The following is a 20,064-nucleotide window of genomic DNA, read 5'->3' on the forward strand; positions in this document are numbered from 1 at the left end:
GAGAACCAAAAGAGTCCACAAAAAAGCTCATCCACTGAGTATCACTGGATATGGCCCAAAATCAAAAAACGAAAACAAACTTAAAAGTGAAAAAGTCAATTATAAACAACCACAAAGAACTTAACACTGCATGTCAGGATAAATAAATACCAGTAAGTTATAAGGGTAAACTACATATTCATATATTTATGCATTAAGAATCATATTATTGGGGCAGGAACAGTGGCACAAGCCTTAAAATGTCTGTCTGCCTTGTGCACGCTAGCCTAGGAAGGACCACGGTTAGAAATCCGGTGTCCCATATGGTTCCCCAAGCCAGGGGCCATTGCTATGCGCATAGCCAGGAATAACCCCTGAGCATCACCTGGTGTGGCCCAAAAACCAAAAAACCAAAAAAAAAAAAAAGAGTCATTGTACTATTTTGGGGTTGTTGTTGACTCAAGGCAGAGTTCATGCTCCTATACATCATCCTTTTCTTTATTAAGATAAAGTCATTTCTTCTTATTGGGAACAATAAAAAAGTACAATTTAGTGACTCCTCTGGATCTTATCCAAGACCATTGAAATGTGCTCTCCTTTGGTTTTTTTTCTTACTTGCTTCTAAATGCTACTGAATCTGTCTCCTATATATATAAATCATTGCATTTTACTTCTGTATTTTTTTTTATTTAGAAGCAACTCTCCAGAAACAAAGTAAAGTTAGTTTGATGTTTATTCTAGTTGTGTCTAAAGAAAGTCAATTTCAGAACAGTTTGTTCTCACAATTTATTTATTGTTTTAAATTTTCTTTCAAATGAGACATCCTAGAATATTCAATTATTAGAATAGTTCAAACTTTGAGTATTCTAATATAATGTATATATGTGTACATATATGCACATACATATAAACATATCATATGAAATATTGTTCAAACAGTCCACATTGGTTTCATACTTCATGAGGTGATTTTTCTTTGGACATTGTGACTCAGGGTATTTCCATCTTGTGTGCCATTTCTCTTTGGTCTTTGGAGCTTTCTTTATGTAAGTATAAAAAAGAGAAAGAAAGTGGAATATTGCACAAGGGAAGGATTCATGGGTCAGTTCTGGAAGTACCACGTATTATTTCTGCCCACATTCCATAGCAGAATCCAGTCACTTGGGCACACCCAACTGTAGAGAGAATGAGAAACAAGTGCAGCTAAGTGTCCATTGGAAAGGAGAAGTGGTTTGGATAGCACGTCTCTTTCCACCATGACCAGCAAATTCACATTTAATAAGTTCCTTTTATTTATTTTTAATTTATTTAGGAGAGCAACTTATTGGTGTTCAGGGTACCATGACGTACTGCCAGGGACCAAACCTAGGACACTTGCGTTGAAAACATGGACTCCAGACTTTTGAGCTATTTGCCAGTCCATCTAATTAATTCTTATATTTTCACTTAAATTTATTTGATTTGATATTTTGTCACTTACAATTAAGGAGATAGATTCACACAGATACTTAAGCATAGTAAAATAAATTTGGACAGAATGATTCTAAATTCCCTAGGTATGCACAACAGCATAAAATATTTATTTTATTCCTTATTTGTATTATAATTTTTAAAACAAAGATTCAAAACAGAATATAAAACAAAAGAGGTTGGTAACTAACTTTGCAAAGGTAACAATATTAAAAAAATATTAACAAATTATCATTTGTTACTTTTTTCTCTAAACATTTATGTTTGGTGCTATTGTATGGAGTGGTATATTTAAATTAATTTTATATTGAGGTCTAAATAAATATAGATTTTATGAGGTTGTGTAAGCTTTTCTTGTTATCCTCTGCAAGTAATGTCATTAACCATTGTTTCAGAGTTGGCCATACATCAAAATAATTTGAATGCATAGACGAAGACCACATAAGTGATCAATTATTAACATAAATAAGACTTATAATTGTCTTTACCTATATTTACTTAATGCTACAAGTGATACTTATGGATGCCTAATTGGGAGACCAACAATCATAAGGCCTTTGAATACATGGAAACATTATCTGAGTATTTCCAACATTCCTCAAATTAAAAGAGAAATCTAAATCCTTTTAACATTGGACTATAGAGAAGATAAGAAAACACAAAAATATATGAAGAATAACTTGATAAATAAAGTGGTAGATATCTTGAGCTTAAAGGAGTTACCTATAGCTAGCCTGAATTCTGCAAGCTTCATGGGCAAAGTTATTTGATCTGGACTCTGATAAGTAGGTAGAATCCGATGATAAATGGGCATGAGAGGTCATTCCAGGCAAGTAGAAGCAGCAAGAACAAACTCACAGTTGGGAAAGCTCCACACACAGCCAAGGAATAATAAACTGGTCAAGTATGATTTGAACTAAAACAATGAAGGGAAAATTCAGGACAGTATAACTTAATTTTAAATCATACACTCTGAGCTAAAGTATTATGGAAATTCCAAAATGAGAGTCATTAGAACTTAGAACAGCCAAGAAGATTTCATGAAGAGAACTTGAGCTGGTTTGTGAAGGAAAAAGATGATCTGTGAACAGAGAAGGGGGAAAATCATTTTTATCTTGACATTTGACACAGAGAAATTGTATATAAACAAATTTTCTATTTTTTACATAATAAAGGTAGTTTTACATTTCTGTTTTGAGACCACTGAAAAATATTTCTAGTTTACTAATTATTAAATATTGAAATGCATCCTACAAAGGTTTTGGGTCAATTTGGGGAATTAATTACAATACAATGCATAATACAATTTTTAATCTAAAATTAAAATTTTTGTTTTTAAATTAAATTAGTCTTAAAGAAATACAACTGAACATATAGATAAATAAATATAAGAAATAAGTAGATATACATAATATAATCAATTTATGATAGCCGGAATTGTGTCTTACAGCTACCTAGAAATAAAAGCAAGCACAGAAATGTGTTGTCACATAATTCACACTATAAAATAATCTAGGAAATTATGCTACCCTGTAATAATTTTGTTGTTGCTTCATTTTGAGCTATACTCAGTGGTGCTCAGGGCAACATGCAATGCTGGAAATAAAATTCAGCACTTTCATGGGCAAAGCATATTCTTAAGTCTTTTGAATAAATTTTCTCTCAATCTTACTCCCACTGGAATGAAATTCTAGTCTTTACTTAACATTAAAAGAAAGATGTCAAATGCATTTTAAGTATTGAACAATGTCCTCACCAGAATTTAGCCTGTGTTCTTTAGTGGGAACACCGAAGATAAACAAATCATACAAGTTGCCCAATTGATAGAACCATTGCAATCTCCTTGGTGAACTCCATGCCACATCAATTGCTCACACACAGAGAGCCAAAGTAAACCTTATTTTCAAAAGATTTTCCCTACTGCAGACCTTAAAACTCTAGCAAAACAAGGATCATCAGAAAGAAATGTTTCTAATGTGTCTGTATAAAGTTGGTTTAGCTTCTTTGATTTAATTAGCCACTAATCAATTCAATCAATTAACAATTTGACTCCATGATAACATTCCATCAAAATTTAGTAAGATAAAAATAAAAGATCTCACTAATAATCTAGATATTATCTAGTCAGGTGACCACTTAGGCTATATAAAGACAGCATTTTCTATTTTTCTTTTTTAAACTTCTATTTTTGAGGAGTGACTAATAGCTAATGATAATTACTTACATCTGCATAATGCTTTCACAAGTTCATGAGTATAATCTTTGTTTTTTGGTGGGCTTTCACTCATGAATGATGAAGTTCAGGGCCAGATAGATAGTACAGAGGGTAAGGTCTTGTATGCAGCAAATGTACAATTGGTCCCCATCTTGTCTTATGTTCCCCTGAGGACTGCCAGGAGTGATCCCTTAAAGAAGATCCAGGCGTAAGTCCTGCTGGGTGTGGCCTAAAAATACAAAAATAAAGAAAAAATGTAATAATTTAATTAGAATCTAATATCTAGTTGGTTATTAGAAAACCGCAAGGAATTATTATATTGTACAAAGAACTATACAGTACTGATAAACAGGTTTGTTGTCCAGTTCCTGCACTAACAGTTTGATATTGTCTAATTCCAAATATTTTATTTCTTTTTATATAGTCATTGTGGAATTATAAAGTTACTCATGATTGGGTTTCAGGCCTATAGTGTTTGAACATTTCAAATCAACTTCCCTCCAACAATCCACCAACCCCTACCCATTTGCCTCCCTTGCCTCTACAAGAGGCACAATTTTTAATTATATTTTGGATTCTAACCCAGCAGACTGAGTATTCAATTTTACTCTCACTTGAAATTTAATATATGCTTTATTTTTACTGTTTATCATCAAGTAAATTTTTGTTTCAAAATCTGTTCTTTTTTGTTGTTGTTGTTTGTTTTGTTTTTTGACCATACCCATTGATGCTCAGGGGTTACTCCTGGCTATGCGTTCAGAAATCACTCCTGGCTTGGACAGACCATATGGAATGCCAGGGGATCGAACTGCGGTCCATCCTAGGCTAGCACTTGCAAGACAGATGCCTTACCTCTAGTGCCACTGCTCCAGAGCCCAAAATCTGTTCTCTTATGTTAACAAAATAAACTTGTCAATCTAGGGTTGACTCTTAGATGGACTATCTCAAATTTCACAAATATATCAATATTTAGGAAAAGCAACTCTCACTGGCAGTAAGAAAGAGAACAAGAGTTATATAAAATAATAGCGTACAAAGGAAGATGTGAACAGTAAAAAGGATTAATTTTTCAACATATTTTGCACCATAGTACATAACAAAATTATTAGACCCATATCCTAGAATAAGAAATTATTTTTTTTTATTTTATTTTTTTTTATTATTTTAATTATGACAACAAAGATGCAAAGAAAGAGGACAGGGTAAAGTTACAGTGGAAGCCCAATCACCCATAAACAGGATTCTCAGTAGTTCCATTGATGATATCCCAGCCTTGAACTTTCAGCCAAAGAACATTAAAACAAAACTGAACCCATGTACAATACAATTACTTTGTCCCTCAAATCCCCAGTTGTAGTACATATTGTTTCTTAGCAGCACACCATATAATCTAAAGATATTAGACTTATGTAACTCTTTAAACATTGAGGGCAAAGTACATTTATCTAGTTCCATGCACATGCTTACTAGTTTAAGTTAACCTCAAAAGTTTTAATGGGTTGTTTTTCTTAAGGATTGGAGTCAAGAGAACATAGTAAAAAACGATATTAAAGTGGCATTTGTTTGCATAGGCCCACCAAAACATAAGGGACATGGAAAGACAAATTATGGTCTAAATACATGGAGACCCTACCCCTGAAGTTTCCTGGCACAGGACTGACTCTAGGCTCCAGGCAAACTAGTTTGTCCAATTCAAGTCATAGTCTGTAGTGGCAATACACCTCCATTCCTCACATAGTCTCTGTTGTTGGTATCATTCTTCTGTATTAAAGATCCTGGAGTCTGCATATCCCATATTGCAGTCAGGATGGTGCAGAGCATCCTCTCGTTTCACCTCACACTTAAGGGGCAATAGAGAGAACCATGTCCTGTAGAGCAGGTCATCGTTGTTGTCATGTCTTCTCGCAGGTCATTGTTGTTGTCACGTCTTCTCAGTGTAAACGGAAGTGTCTTTTTAGGAGGTCGATGTCACACCCTTGGTAGTGTCTTTCCTGGTAGAGGACTGCTTCCAACTGTTGCTATAAAAGACCTTGGATGTTTCGTAGATAGCTTGCCTGGTTCCAGCGTGAATGGAGAATGCCCATTCAACTGGGGCCTATGCCAGGTCATTATATCAATATTCAGGGTGTAAGGTACATTGTAATGAGATTTATTAGATAATAACTAATCTGTATGTATAGTGTTTTCCCATTTTAATGTGTCTATGCAAACAAGGATCAATGCCATGAAGCGTTATTGGTGCATCTGGAGGCAATAGGAACAAGACCAGCAATTTCCATCACATAGTTCAATCATAGGCATCAAACTGAGGGACAGTTCCACCACAATCCTTACTGAACAGCTTACAAAGAAAAGACAAGATGAAAAGTGGATAGAAACATCATGGTAGAAGAATATATAGAGAGTTACAGCAGTTAAAGAAAATAATCATAAAATATTCAAAAGATATATGTGTTCAATATGTGTTCGATTTATGTCCTTCTAAATAGTTCTGGGATTTGTAAGATCTACTGTATGTCTTTGGTCAGAGATTGAAGCTGTGTGTTACTGAAGTTAAGAAGGGTAAATCTGGGGTACTGATGGTTGGGAGGAGCATATGATCGCGCGGGGGGCTAGCCCACGCGCGGTTTCAAAATGTAGACTGGTATGAAATTGCCAGTGACAGCCTGAGTATAGCTGAGAAATTATCTGCCACCCCCCAGATCAAACGCCACCCCCTGATCCAACCTCTGGAGCCGGCCTGGGAGTGGGGTAAACCCAGGGTGCCCCATGAGCTCCTCCCAGAAACCCACCTGGAGATCCGGAGGAAAGGGGGAGAGGGGGTTCGGGTGACCCAGGTCCGGGCCCCCCACCCTAGGCCAGGCCAAAAGGCCGCTGGCACATACGGAGGTCTGCCAGCTGCCCGCCCGTGCTGCTAAAAATCCAGCTCCAGGAAGCGAATAAGAAATTATTTAGGTGAGTTTTAAGTTAAAGCTATAAGGTATGTATCATAAATAAACAACTTATCTCTACTGTGTAATCCCCCAATTATTAACAAATCAATTTTGATCAGAGGGAGGCTTATATCTCCAATCTTATTGTGGAACCAGAATTTAGGCACGTGTTTTGATTCCACTGAGTCTGACTAAATCTCCAGCCATCTAATATGGTCTCCAACCCTGCCAGGAATGATTTCTAAGCACAAAGCCAGAAGTAAGCCAGGAGTAGTAGGGGGGTGGCCTAGCAATAACACCCTGCATAAAATGTAATCATGCTATGAATTACCTTGTGGAATAGACAGAAATATATGAAAATTAGTCCGTTATTCCAATATGGCAATTGGAATTCTATTACTGGCAAATATGTAAATAATTGGCAAAACTGTTTTTTCCAAATTTTGCCTCTAATTTATTGACAAGATTAGATAGGATATCTTCATTAGGGTGTTATCAACAAACAAATAAACTGATTAGCTCTTGATGGTAGCAGAGACATAATAAAATAACATAACAAAATAGACATAACAAAATAAAATTTCTTAGAGCTCTATGTATCTCTCATTCGGGTTGATTTATAAACTTCCTACAGAAGTAATTTATTTAATTAATAGAAGGACTGATAAATATACCAGCAGATAATATTGTGGGTGATGACCCAAGCTATAATGGTTTACAATATCCATTAACCTGTATTCAAAAAAAGACTAAACTTGCATATGTGTCCATCTTGCATTTTGGTGAATTTGGTTACCTTCAGTAAAAAAGAATGTAGACACACATGATACAAATATATGAAATTCAACAAAGAAAACCATTTATAAAGTAATAATAAATAATAGATGATAATGACCATAAAATATGAACATAACTGCTCTTTACTTCTCCTTGAGTTTTACTGATTTTCCTTTAGAAGATGTATGTTATCTTCCTAAACAACTTGTTGTTCAACCACTTTCAGCAAGTCTTACAGAGATCCTGTGTTAACTGCTGCCAAAACACAAATAGAAATGTCTTATTTTCTTCAAAGAGTTTTATGGTCTCATCTACTACACAAGCAACTCTTACCAGTAGTATGAACTTCCCAGGACTCCTACCAAATTGCATCTCTTCTACTGATTAATTTTACTCCTGTCCTATTGTCTCACTTACAGACGTGGCAGCTCCAATCATTCCTGGATCACTTCCTCTGAACCTTTAAGAGTAAAATGTAGTTAGGAAGTTCCTCAAAGAAACCTACCAGGGGAAATAAAGGTACATCTTATTTCATTTTAAAAACTGGTTGTAACTAAAGACCAGAAGTTTGTATGCAAGTTGGCAATTAAATCAGGAATATGAGACTTAGCTGCAAGAGTGAAAGTCAACAATGGCCCATCCCTTGGTTGCCCTTGAGAAAAGTATCAAGGAGCTCCAAGAACCTTGTTCTCTCTTTGATCTTTGCCAAAGCTTTAGCGCATTTAGGGCACAATTTCTGACAGACTTTGTAAGTGACAGAAATATCAGTACAGTATTTCAAGGAAGTTAAGCTCATCTATGACCTCTGCTTACAAGTCCTTCCAGATAGTTCTACTTGCCTCTGGCCATGATGAGAAGGTCAATGAGCTCACTTCTGGGCAATGTTTCTGTGGAACAGAAACAGAGTCCACTGGGGCTAGCAAATATGTGAGGGAAATTTCAGAGCCTTATTTCCTTAGAGAACTGGAAAATACATTATTAGGTGCTAAGAAGAGTAGTCTGTGTTCTTTTAAAATAAAATAATAAAGAAAGACAAAATAAGAATCTCCCCAGGAAAAGTTGACTTGGCCATATTCTTAGTAGGTGGAGTAGAAGAAACAAGGCACTGATCATATTAGCCAGCAATGAATAAAATTAAGAAATAAGCAAAGATCCTCATGTAGACTTTTGCTAAGCACCTTCAGTCTCTGGCCTCCCCGGTGAACCATTCAAGGTTTGCCTCCCAGGGATACCACATCCTGCAAAATTAATGAGCTAGTTTACTAAGTTGACTAATATGGTAACCACTTGCCACATGTGGGGATTCAGCATTTGAAATGTAGTTAGCCTGAATTGAAATGTGCCAAAAGTACAAATACATAATGCATTAAAACATTTCATACAATAAGAGTAAAATATCACATCAATGTTTTATATTGATCATATGTTGAAATGAAAGCAGTTTAGCTATATTAGGTTTACTAAAACACTATTAAAGTTAAATCGTTTTCATTTATGATTTTTAAACCGTGGTTACTATAAATTTTAAGATTACATTTGTGGCTTTCATTTGTGGCTCACATCATATTTCTATTGGCCCGCACTGTTCTCTAGTCTCCGGATTCTTATTTCTAGTATGATAAATTGACACTTGGCAATGACAAGAGTGAACCTTCTCAAACATTCTTGATTTTTATAGGAGTTAGTAGAGAGACTTGGTGAGGAGAGCAGGTAATTCCCTCATTTTGCTTCTTCTGTTAGCAAGAAAAATGTTCTTGACTATCGCAAACATTCAGCATTCCATGCTAACTTCTCCCACAGCATTTCAGTCATATCATAATGCCCGTGCCTCCTCTTGTATACACTATTTCAAATATTCAAATATTTCAAATAACTGAGTCATTAATTTTAGTAATAATTATAAATATAATAATGCTATAAGAGCCATTCTAAAAGTGTATATTCTACCTTAATTTATTCATTTAAAATAGAGTCATTCATCCTGAACTCAAGTCATGGATCTTTCTAAATCATTTAACTAGCAGCAGAAATCAGACCTCTTGATTTAAAAAAAAAAAGTCCTTAATTATGGGTTTTATAGTGAGTTTTCCTCCTGATGAATTTTCATCACATCTTAATTCCAATGAAGTTCACCAAGAAACAGCTGCCTTAATGGTCTTTGGACTCAGAGCTCCAGCCCTTTATGTTTCTGGGTTTATCTCCTTGTACATCTTATACAAAAGACAATATAGGCTAGTTTTATTCCCTCTCCTTGTATTGTTTTCTATCCATTTTGCTGCTGTTCTCAAGATTCAATACTAAATACTCTTTTTGTATCATCCCTGTAAATATTCTGATGCTTCCAAATGCAGTGTTTATCATTTTGTTTGCACATCGGTTTCCTCAAAACCAGTGGAATATGGAATTCATTAGGAAGATGATGAAACTATGTTCCAAAGACTTAATGTTTTAGCACTGATTATATTCTTGTCCATTTTGATAATGGAAGAATTGTCTAAAGAATGACAAAACCAGCCTTCCAACACATCAAAAACAGGCTTTAATTTTGTTAGTCATGTAGAGCAGTATTTTGTATGCTGTAAGAAGAGCAGTCTCCTTTATATTGTGAGAGTCAGAACATTGCCTAACTGGTTGAGGTATTTCCCTTTTGTCTAAACACCCTGGAGAAAAGTGGGGAGCCAGCTGTGCTCCTGTAACTAACATTTCCCTTTCTAAAGGTTGCTATGTGAGCAAACCACACTGCTTAGATAATGCTCAACAACAAACACTAAGTTGGTTAATAAGATATTAAGCCATTTTGAGAAGTATTGCACTCTTTTTGATCTTGTGAAGATGGTAAAAATATACTGAGACTCTTGACTAAAAATATACTGAGACCATTGACACAATTGATGCAGACCTTCATGTTTTCAATATGAGAATGCTCAATTTTGGAGTGTTAGTTTTGTCTTACTTGTTTAATTTATAATTTTACAATCCAGTGGATAGTTTAGAGATAAAAGTTTGGACTTTCTAGTATGAGCTCAGACTGCCCACTTTGTTTGAACAGGATGGACCACATCTTCCCTTTTCAGCTTGGATACAAGTTCTTCTGGAAAGTTTTTAACTCCCCCTGAGAGAGAGAGAGAGAGAGAGAGAGAGAGAGAGAGAGAGAGAGAGAGAGAAAGAAGTAGAGAGAGATAAAATTTTATAGCTATATTCCCAGATTAAGTTCAGTGCCCAATTTTTATTGGAATACAAGAAATTATTTTTGAATAAATAAATACTTAGACATATATCAAAGTCACTAATTTATGTAAGGTTGTGTGCTCATCTAAAACATGAAGTTTTTTTAATATCAATTCCACAAAGCTATAGACATAGTATCATCGATAGGGAGCTTCCCCAGCACTATAGAAGACCACTGAGCAATTAATGGATGAACCCTGAGAATAAAGCCAGGAATAAACCAGAGCATTATCATATATGACATGAAGGGAGGGAGGAAGGAAGGAAGGATGGGATGGAGGAAGGAAGGAAGGAAGGAAGGAAGGAAGGAAGGAAGGAAGGAAGGAAGGAAGGAAGGAAGGAAGGAAGGAAGGAAGGAAGGAAGGAAGGAAGGGAGGGAGGGAGGGAGGGAGGGAGGGAGGAAGGAAGGAAGGAAGGAAGGAAGGGAGGAAAGAGGAAGGAAGAGAGGGAGGAAGGGAAAAAGAGAAAGGAAAGGAGGAAGGAAGTGAAGAAGGGAAGGAGGGAGAGAGGGAGGATGGAAAGACTGAAGGGAGGGGACGGAATGAGGGACAGAGGAAGAGAGGGAGAGAGCAAGAAAAGAAGGATGAAAAGAAGGGAGGGAGGGAGGTAAAGAGGGGGAGAAAGGGAGGAAGGAAGAAGTGAAGGAGGGAGGTAGATCAGGGAGGGAGGGATGGAGGGGGTGGAAGGGAGGCAGAGAGGGGTTGAGAATAGGAGGAAAGGAAAGAAGGTAGAGGAAGGGAGGGAGGAAGGAAAGAAGGAAGGACAATTGTAAACTAAAATATACTTTAAAATTAGAAGCTATAGGTTTCAACTATGTTTTCTTTGAAGGTTTAAAATGTAATGATACAAATGAGCAGTAGAGACACAATTATTTGAAATGCAGGTTGCAGAACCCTATCACCATTTTATGTGGTAAATGCACTTCCATATTGAGCTGTACATAGTCTACAGTGAGATATAATGAATTTCTTTTAGCACTTCAGATAATTTCGTGTGGGGGTCCTAGAATCGGAGGAGTAGTTAATGGACATTTGTCACCTTAACTGTCCATAGTGAAGTTTCACTGAGTTTTGAGAACTGAGGCAGTAGATAAATTCTTATATCTAATGTTTTAAAAGCTTCAGAAAATAATTGGGTTGAGTGAGAAATTAAGTTTTTTTTTAATCTTGCCTTCCTGAAATGTTTCAAGCAAATTGAGATAAATCTTTTGAGTGAGTTTTAATCAGAAGAATGAAAAAGAAAATAATAGAAGTTTCTCTTAACTCACTGAACTGTTTCTTTATTGCATTCACTGTAAGTTAGAAAGGAAGATGAACTTGAAAGAAATAGAGAATTACATGTGAAAATTTTTATTTTCATATTGTACAAAATAAATTTATATTTACATGACTTCAATCCCAATTTTATTATCAGTATTTATTAAGTCAAAACTGGGTTTAAAACAGAGCTAAGTGTGAAGACAGCCAAAATCAGAAAACCAAGTCAAGATTCATCATCCAATTTGTTATCAGTTGTCTGAATTAATTTAACAAGCTGTTTAATTTCTCATGCCCAAGCATCCTTAAATGACAGATGAAAGATAACTTTACCAAGTCCAATGAATTTTTAGTAGAAGGGATTAAGTTCTCCCTAGTGTAGTTAACATCAATGGGATGACTTGTAGCAAGGAAAAACAACTTCACATAGAAAATCTTTGTCCTATCAGTAAGCACAAATTGTTTTATGAGTAGTCTAGAGAAGAAAATGATTAGGGCATGCCAGGACAATAATTAAAACTAGACTTCAGGGTCCATATTTCTTTTTTTTTTTTATAAACGAGCCTCCCTCTGTTTTCTGTTTATCCTGATTAACTTCCTTTGTTTTCTTATGTTCCAACATGAGATTTAAAATCACAACTTTCTAACATCTATGATTGCTTGCACCTCCCCTCTTATCCAGCCAGCTGTAGACATCAAATTCAGAGCCACATGATAAAGAATAGTAGGGGTCCATTTACAGGCAAAAATTTTAAAAGAGGAATAGATTTAGAGATGCCAAATATGTGGGTAACTTACTTTAGACTGAACATAACTTTGGCCTTACAAATGTGATGAGCATGTAGAGGAGGAAATGGAATGAGGAGGAACATAGAGGAAATGTTCTTTACTTAAGACTCAAGCCAATAATGATGACAGCCAGTGTAGATCGATGTATGAAACATAATCTCCTTTCTTGGTATTTCTTTTTAACGGAAAATAGTGATTTCAGTCTTCTGTGAGTCACAGAAAGAAGAAATCTCTTCAAGAGAGCCTCCAATTATGGTTTAGTAGAAAAATCTTATTTAAAATATCTGTGCCTAATTTTCAGTTTATCAGTCAGTATACTAAACATATTATATTAGCCCTAGTAACTAAAATATTAATGCGCTCCTAGATTTTAAATGCCTTTTACTTGCCTAGTGTTTTGCCTCTGCTTGCCCATTGCTGGGTAGATAGGGTGACTCATGACAAAAATACAAATGAAAAAAAAAAATCCCATACCATAACCCACTCACCTTTACCCAGCCCTACTTCTATCATTCACCACAAGAAATTCGAGCTAATTGGAATGTGTATACACACCCATTTCAATCCATATTTTCTCTGACACTATTACCCACTGGCCACTCCTATATCATGAAAACAGCCATGGCCTACTCATTCTTATGAACACAGATTAGGAATCTGAGAGGAGAACTTAATATGCATTGGAAACTGACCTATTGTCTCAGATACCTAAATCTATTTAAATTAGAGGCTGATCTTACCTGGAAGAGCTTCCCAGCTCTGCCCACCCCTTTGGAGAGGTTTCTTTAAAAAAGAACCAAACCTAGAATAGAAACTTTTAGTTACTGAGGTCTTAAAGCAGTTTTAAGTTGGAATGTTAGGAAATACCTTAGGACTTTTTTCACCCACATAAGTATTGGGCATTGGAATTAAATTTCTTCCAAATTGGAGGCAAGGAAGAAAGAGATTGATCTTTAGTTTTTTTCTTCCCATGGGTTAAAAAGGAAGAGAAATATCACTCAGTGAGACTAGTATAACTCTAAAGAGTATTTTCAAAGTGAAGTGGTAGAGCCATTTTCCCATAAACCCCAAAGATGTATTGCTTCATCATAATAAATTGATCATACTTGAAATCAATATCAATATTGAATTCAATATCTTCTGTTTCTTAACTATTTCCTCTTTTTGCTAGCCTTCATTACTCTGTTCCTTCTAACAGTACCATCGATGTCTCAAAAACTTTTACTTCATATCCCTTTGCTTTCTCTTTTCCACTCTCCAAAGTTGAATCCTGTCACAAAGTCCCCTTGACTCTTATTACATCAAATGTACCTCTTTTTTTCTACCCCTGCAGTAGAGATGTAGTTTTGACCTTCAATGCTTCCTGTCTAGACAATTACAATAAATTTCAGTCAGTTTCCCACTCAAATCCAACCTAAACAACAAAGGTCCGACTTGATCTTCTCAAATCACAAATCAGTTTACAGAACTTCCCTTCTTAAAAAGCGTCAGTGACTCCTCATTTACCAAGAATGCATCCAAATCCTTTAACCTGTTATTCAAGTCCTTTACAACCCAGCCCTACCCACATTCTCAATAGCAATTACTGTTGTTTTTGTTGTAATTATAAAAACAATCCCAGTTATCTTAGAAAATGTGTGTATAAAGACATTGGCAGAGGGTATTGGGCACATTTTTGGTGAATATGTGTGGTAACTATATATCAGAACCATAGACATTCTATTGTTTCCTTACCTATAATAAAATTAAAAATATATAATAAAACTCATATAAATCATCAATGGGAGGGGCAACATCTGGTTTTGTTCAAGAGCTATTCCTGGCTCTTTTCTCAGTAGTGTCCTCTAGTTATGGTCAGGGAACCATATTTAGTGCCAGGGAACCATATTTAGTGAAGTTTATTTAGCCTCTTTTTATCTTATCTTTCTATTCTTAAAATTTATACAAATTTTAATGCTAATTTTATGATTCCAAATATTTTAGTGTATTTTAAAAATGCCTTATTTATAACGATGAAAATACTCATTTGAAATATTTGATAATATGCTTATCATGTTTCAATGCTTGAAAATAATTTATACACTGTTTTAATACAATTTGCTATACTGACTCAAAAATATATATATGTACGTCTATTAATTATTATTTAATTTAAAACTGTACAACATGCAGATAAGTATAAATAGGAAAACGTAAATTTATTCCACGCTAAAACCTATAACAAGCAATTATTGACATTTTAATTTGTATAATTGCTGTCTATTTTATTTAGTTATTGTCCCATGATATCCAACTATGGTTATATTTTCTACTTTTCTATGACTTAGAAGACTTAAACTGTTTTATTGCTGGTAATTGTTAAAATATTAACTTCTATTTTAAAAATATATTAGAAGCTAGGTTCGCAGTTTAGCATCAAAAAGAAAAGTATTTTCTTCACATTATAAGAATAATTTTAATTTCTTACTCTGATTTTCTTACCAGTTTCCAAAGACATTTATACAATCTTTTGCTAAATTATATTGTCATCACTTTTCTGTTCATAAATTCTTAAGAATGATTTTAAGGTGGGGTCAGACTGATAGCACAATGGTGGGATGTTTGCCTTGCACACAGCCGATCTAAGACGGACCTTGGTTCAATCCCCTGCCATCCCATATGCCCCCCCCCCACCAGCCAGGAGCAATTTCTAAGTTCATAGCCAGGAGTAACCCCTTAGCATCACAGGGTGTGGCCCAAAAACAAAAACAAAAAAATATTTTAAGGTGAAAACATTAACCCAGCAATAATTATTAATTTAAATAATTCTATTTCTCAAGATCAAATTATTGTAAAGCATGGTTTTCTAATTCTTGAGAACATTTTGTTTTAATTGTCGATTGTCTTTCCAACATGTATTTTTAAGTAATTTCTTATTTAACAGAGATATTTAAATAAAATAGCTTCTGAGGTCCTACAAATCTAAGAATTCTTTCATTTGAGTTTTATCACCTAAATATCACCTAACTCATTATTGTTATTTCTTCTATATTTTAAAAATGCTGGACCTATTTAAATAAACTTTTATGCTATTAGAGTTATTAATGTTGCATTGATTTAAAAAATTAACAAATAATATCTAGTTATTGGTACATTTTCCTTAAACTCATCTCACAATTGATGAACATTGTCAAAAGCATGTCTTCATAAAAATTATTTATTTTATTTATCTATTCTTTTTTTTTTTTTTTTTTTTTTTTTGGTTTTTTTTCGGGGGCCACACCCGGCGGTGCTCAGGGGTTACTCCTGGCTGTCTGCTCAGAAATAGCTCCTGGCAGGCACGGGGGACCATATGGGACACTGGGATTCGAACCAACCACCTTTGGTCCTGGATCGGCTGCTTGCAAGGCAAATGCCAAACGCCTCTGTGCTATCTCTCCGGGCCCTATTTATTTATTCTTTCTGTTTTATACTGTTATTCTTTCTTCAATGCATATATCTCCCCTGTTACTATTTAACTTTCTTTTTTTTTATCTTTTTAAAGAATTACCTTGATTATCTCATATATTTTGAGAAATTTTAAGTTTCAAACATTATTAAATTATCATATTCAATTTCTCTCTGCCTGTCTTTTATTAAGCATTTTTAAAAAATTCCATGAAGTTTTTTTTGATTTCAGAATATTCATTTTTATAATGGCTTGCTCAATTTTCATAGCTGTGACAAATTCTTGAATCATGTTAATTATAGGAATGAGAACATTTCCATTTTTTTGTTTTTTATCAAGAGAACAATGTTTTACAAGACTATATGTTCTAGGAGTACAATTCCACACCTCCTCAAAATATATGTTACCACATCCACAGTCTTTACCTAAGTACCAATAATCTTCAACAGCCTACTGGACACCCTTCCCTTTAAATCTCCCTTCCTCCCCTCCTACTCTGGTAACCCCAAGGATTTGTTTTCTATTTGTCTGTTCCCTTGCTTTGCTCTTTATACCTCACATGAGTAAGGTCATGCAAAATTTGTTTTTCTGCTACTGATTTATTTTATTCAAATTGAAGCATAAGCTGTGTAGTAGTCCATTATCCATATCCATTACCCATTATCCAGTTTCAGGTTCTTTCTTCATTGATGTCATAGAATACTTGGACACGTTACAGATCTTGGTTATTGGGAATAGCACTGAAACGAACATAGGTATGCATTGGTCATTTGCAACTAATATTACTGTGATATTAAAATAAGTACTTATGTGTGGGATTGCTGGATACTATAATGGATTCATTTTTAATATTTTGAGAAATCTCTATCCTGTTTTCAATCTTAAACCAAATTATATTCCCACTAATATTTCTTAATGGGTTTCTCTTTTCTCCACATCCCATTGAACACTTGTTTCTGACCCTTTTAAATGTTTTTTTTTTGGGGGGGTGTCACACCCAGGGATTACTCCTAGCTATGAGCTCAAAAATCACTCCTGGCTCAAGGGACCCTATGGGACTCCGGGTTTCGAACTGAGGTCAGTCTTGGATCAACCAAGTGCAAGACAAACACCCTAACACTGTGCTATCTATCGCTCAAGCTCCAAATGTTATTCTCATGAATATGGGGCAATTTCTTGCTGTCATTTTGATACATTTCTACACTCCCATGATAATAAGCATATTTAATCTCTATTGGAAATCTTTCTCATTGTTCAGTTCTTTTCACTTTCAAAGTAAGTTTGTTTCTTTGCGGGGGGATGGGGTGGGGTGGGCAGCACCTGTCATTGCTCAGGGTTAATCCTGGCTCTGCACTCAGAAATTGCTCCTGGCAGGCTGGGGGACCATATGGGGTGCCCAGAATAGAACCCAAGTCTGTCCTAGGTTGGTCCAGTGCAAGGCAAATACCCTATCACTTTGCTATGTCTCCAGCCCCTCTTTTTTTTTTTTATTATTTTCCTTTTATGTAAACCCTAGTTACACAGTTGTTCATGATAGTTTCAGTCTTACAACACCCTTCTCCAGGAACCCTAGCTCTGCCTGCTTCTGAACAGGCATTTTACTTCTATTTCTCTACTTCTCTCTCCCCCTTTATTTCCCTTTAGACACTATGATTTGAACTAGTGTTAATAAAGTGATACCGTGCTTATAACGTATCTCCATTCAGCACCTTATTCTTCTTTTTATTAATAATATAATTTTTATTTTGATCATAGTGGGCTTACATATTGTTGACAATAATATTTTAGGTACATATTTACATAAAATCAGGGGGGATTCCCATCACCAATTTGTCCTCCCTACACCTCCGCTTTTGTCCTACCTCCCATATGCTCTTCCCTCATCCCCAGGGCTGCCAGAATATGTGGTCCCCTCTGTACCTAGCCTACTACTTAGTAGTCTTGCACCTGTTTGGTCCTGGTGCCTCCCTTTTTTCCCCCTCTAACTGGGGGGCAGGACTAGCTTGTTCAAGTTACGTGGTTTTGTTTGAAGAAGAGAAAAGTAATAAACTGGGGTAAAAGTCTAAGCAGCACCTTATTCTTGTCCAGAGTTATGAGTTCCACTATCATTGTCAGTGATTCCTTCTCTATCCTAATTGCACTGCTACACTATTTGTAGCAAGATCCCTACCATGGTCTTGTCCTCCAAGCTCTCATCTCTATTGTCTCTGTGTATTTGACCATACTACCTTTTTTATTTCTTATATCCAAAAATTAATGAGATTATTTTATGTTTATCTCTGTTCCTGACTCATTTCACTCAGTATAATACTCTCCATATTCATGCATGTATAAAATTTTTTATGAATTCATTTTTCCTATCACCTGTATAGCATTCATTCCATTGTGTACATGTAACATAGTTTCATTAGCCATTCATTTGTCCTTGAGAACTTCGATTTTTGTTTGTTTTTTTTTTTTAGATTCTGGCAATTGTAAACAGTGCTACAGGAGTGCAGAGAGCTTTTTTGTATTGGTTTTGTGTTCAAAGGGTACGTTCTAGTATTGCTGGGTCTCATGAAAGATTTTTTGAGGAATATCCATATTGTTTTCAAGAAAAGCTGGACTACTCAGCATTTTCATCATGGATTCATCATTCCCACCAAATGAGAATCCAATTCTCCCCACATCTGAGCCAGCACTAGTTGTTCTTGTATTTGTGATATGTGCCAGTCTCTGTGGTGTGAGATGATATTTCATCGTTGTTTTTATTTGCATCTCCATGATGATTAGTGTGTGGAGCATTTTTTTTCTTGTTTTTTTTTTTTTAATTTTATTTGCAGTCTCTGTTCTGCATGAAATAGCTGATTCTTTTGTTCCTGTTTCTGTTGTACCAGAAATTCTTCTCTCTCTTTTTCAACTCTAAGTTGGCTTGCTATTTTAAGCATTTGTTGATGATTCTGAACTGTCTCCACCCTTTTCTTCATACGTTCAACTCTCTTAATGAGCTGATCCTTTTCTTCCTCCATTGCACTGATATCCCTTCTTATTTCTGCTGTAGAAAATCCAGATGTTTTAAGCTGCTCACATTCTTTATGCAAAGTTTTAAAAGCTTCCATACACTCTTCATACTGTTTATAAGTATCAACTACAGTTTCATCCTGAAGGAATTCACTTGGTACTTCAAGTTTTACTAAAAAACGAGCTAAGTACGCTCTTTTTTTCAATTCATTAGTCCTCTGAAGAAGCCAGTGTAGCACTTGGGTAAATGACAGGCTTACTTCCAATCACCAGACCCTGACGAAAGATACTTATGTCCTTTGCATTTCCTGGAGGTTTGTATTTAAGGATACCAAGAAGGTTCAACATCCTTTTGGCTGTCTGCTCTGGCATCTCCTCTCTGATATCAACGACTTGCTTTGGGTCAATCTCAGACAGAACATCATTGAGAACTTGTAATAGTTGTATAGGCTCCAAGGAATCAAAAGTGATTAAGTTATAATTCTTCTTAAAAGGCTCCTTATTAAGACTGTCCACAATGTATTTGATTTGGTCACTCATAATTAGGCCTTATAACTCCAATTCTCCTCCCGAAATCACTTCCCCGCCTCCCCGCCCCGTGTGGAGCATTTTTTTAATGTGCCTTTTGGAACATCTGTATTTCTTCATTGAGGAAATGTCTGTTTTTTCCACTCTCGATTTTTGGATGGAATAGATGTTTTTTTGTTTTTTTCTTGCTGAGTCATACCAATATCCCCAATATCCTGTGTATATTAGGTGTTAACCTCTTATCAGATGGGTATTGGGTGAAAAGTTTCTCCCATTCTGTAGTTAGTCTTTGTATCCTAACCACCATTTCCTTTGATGTGTAATAGTTTCTCAGTTTAATGTGGTCCCATTTGTTTATTATTGCTTCCACTTGCTTGGCCAATCGAGTTGTGTTTCTCTTATGAAGATGCCTCTAGCTTCAGTGTCATAGAATTTTCTGTCTACATTTTCCTCTATGTACCT

At 35.4% G+C, this 20,064-nt stretch overlaps 1 protein-coding gene across 1 annotated transcript in view; it reads right to left on the minus strand.

The window, feature by feature from the left end:
- The window catches only part of LOC126004250 (intraflagellar transport protein 81 homolog), a 32,784-nt gene extending 13,160 nt beyond the window's left edge, over positions 1 to 19,624 (minus strand). The window contains 2 exon segments of the mRNA XM_049770713.1: positions 18,895 to 19,313; positions 19,315 to 19,624. Coding sequence (XP_049626670.1) covers positions 18,895 to 19,313; positions 19,315 to 19,614 — 719 coding nt within the window. The 5' untranslated portion in view covers positions 19,615 to 19,624.
- Between the last annotated feature and the right edge of the window lie 440 nt (positions 19,625 to 20,064).

The sequence above is a fragment of the Suncus etruscus genome, chromosome 3 (genome assembly GCF_024139225.1).
Source record: "Suncus etruscus isolate mSunEtr1 chromosome 3, mSunEtr1.pri.cur, whole genome shotgun sequence".
NCBI lineage: Eukaryota > Metazoa > Chordata > Mammalia > Eulipotyphla > Soricidae > Suncus > Suncus etruscus.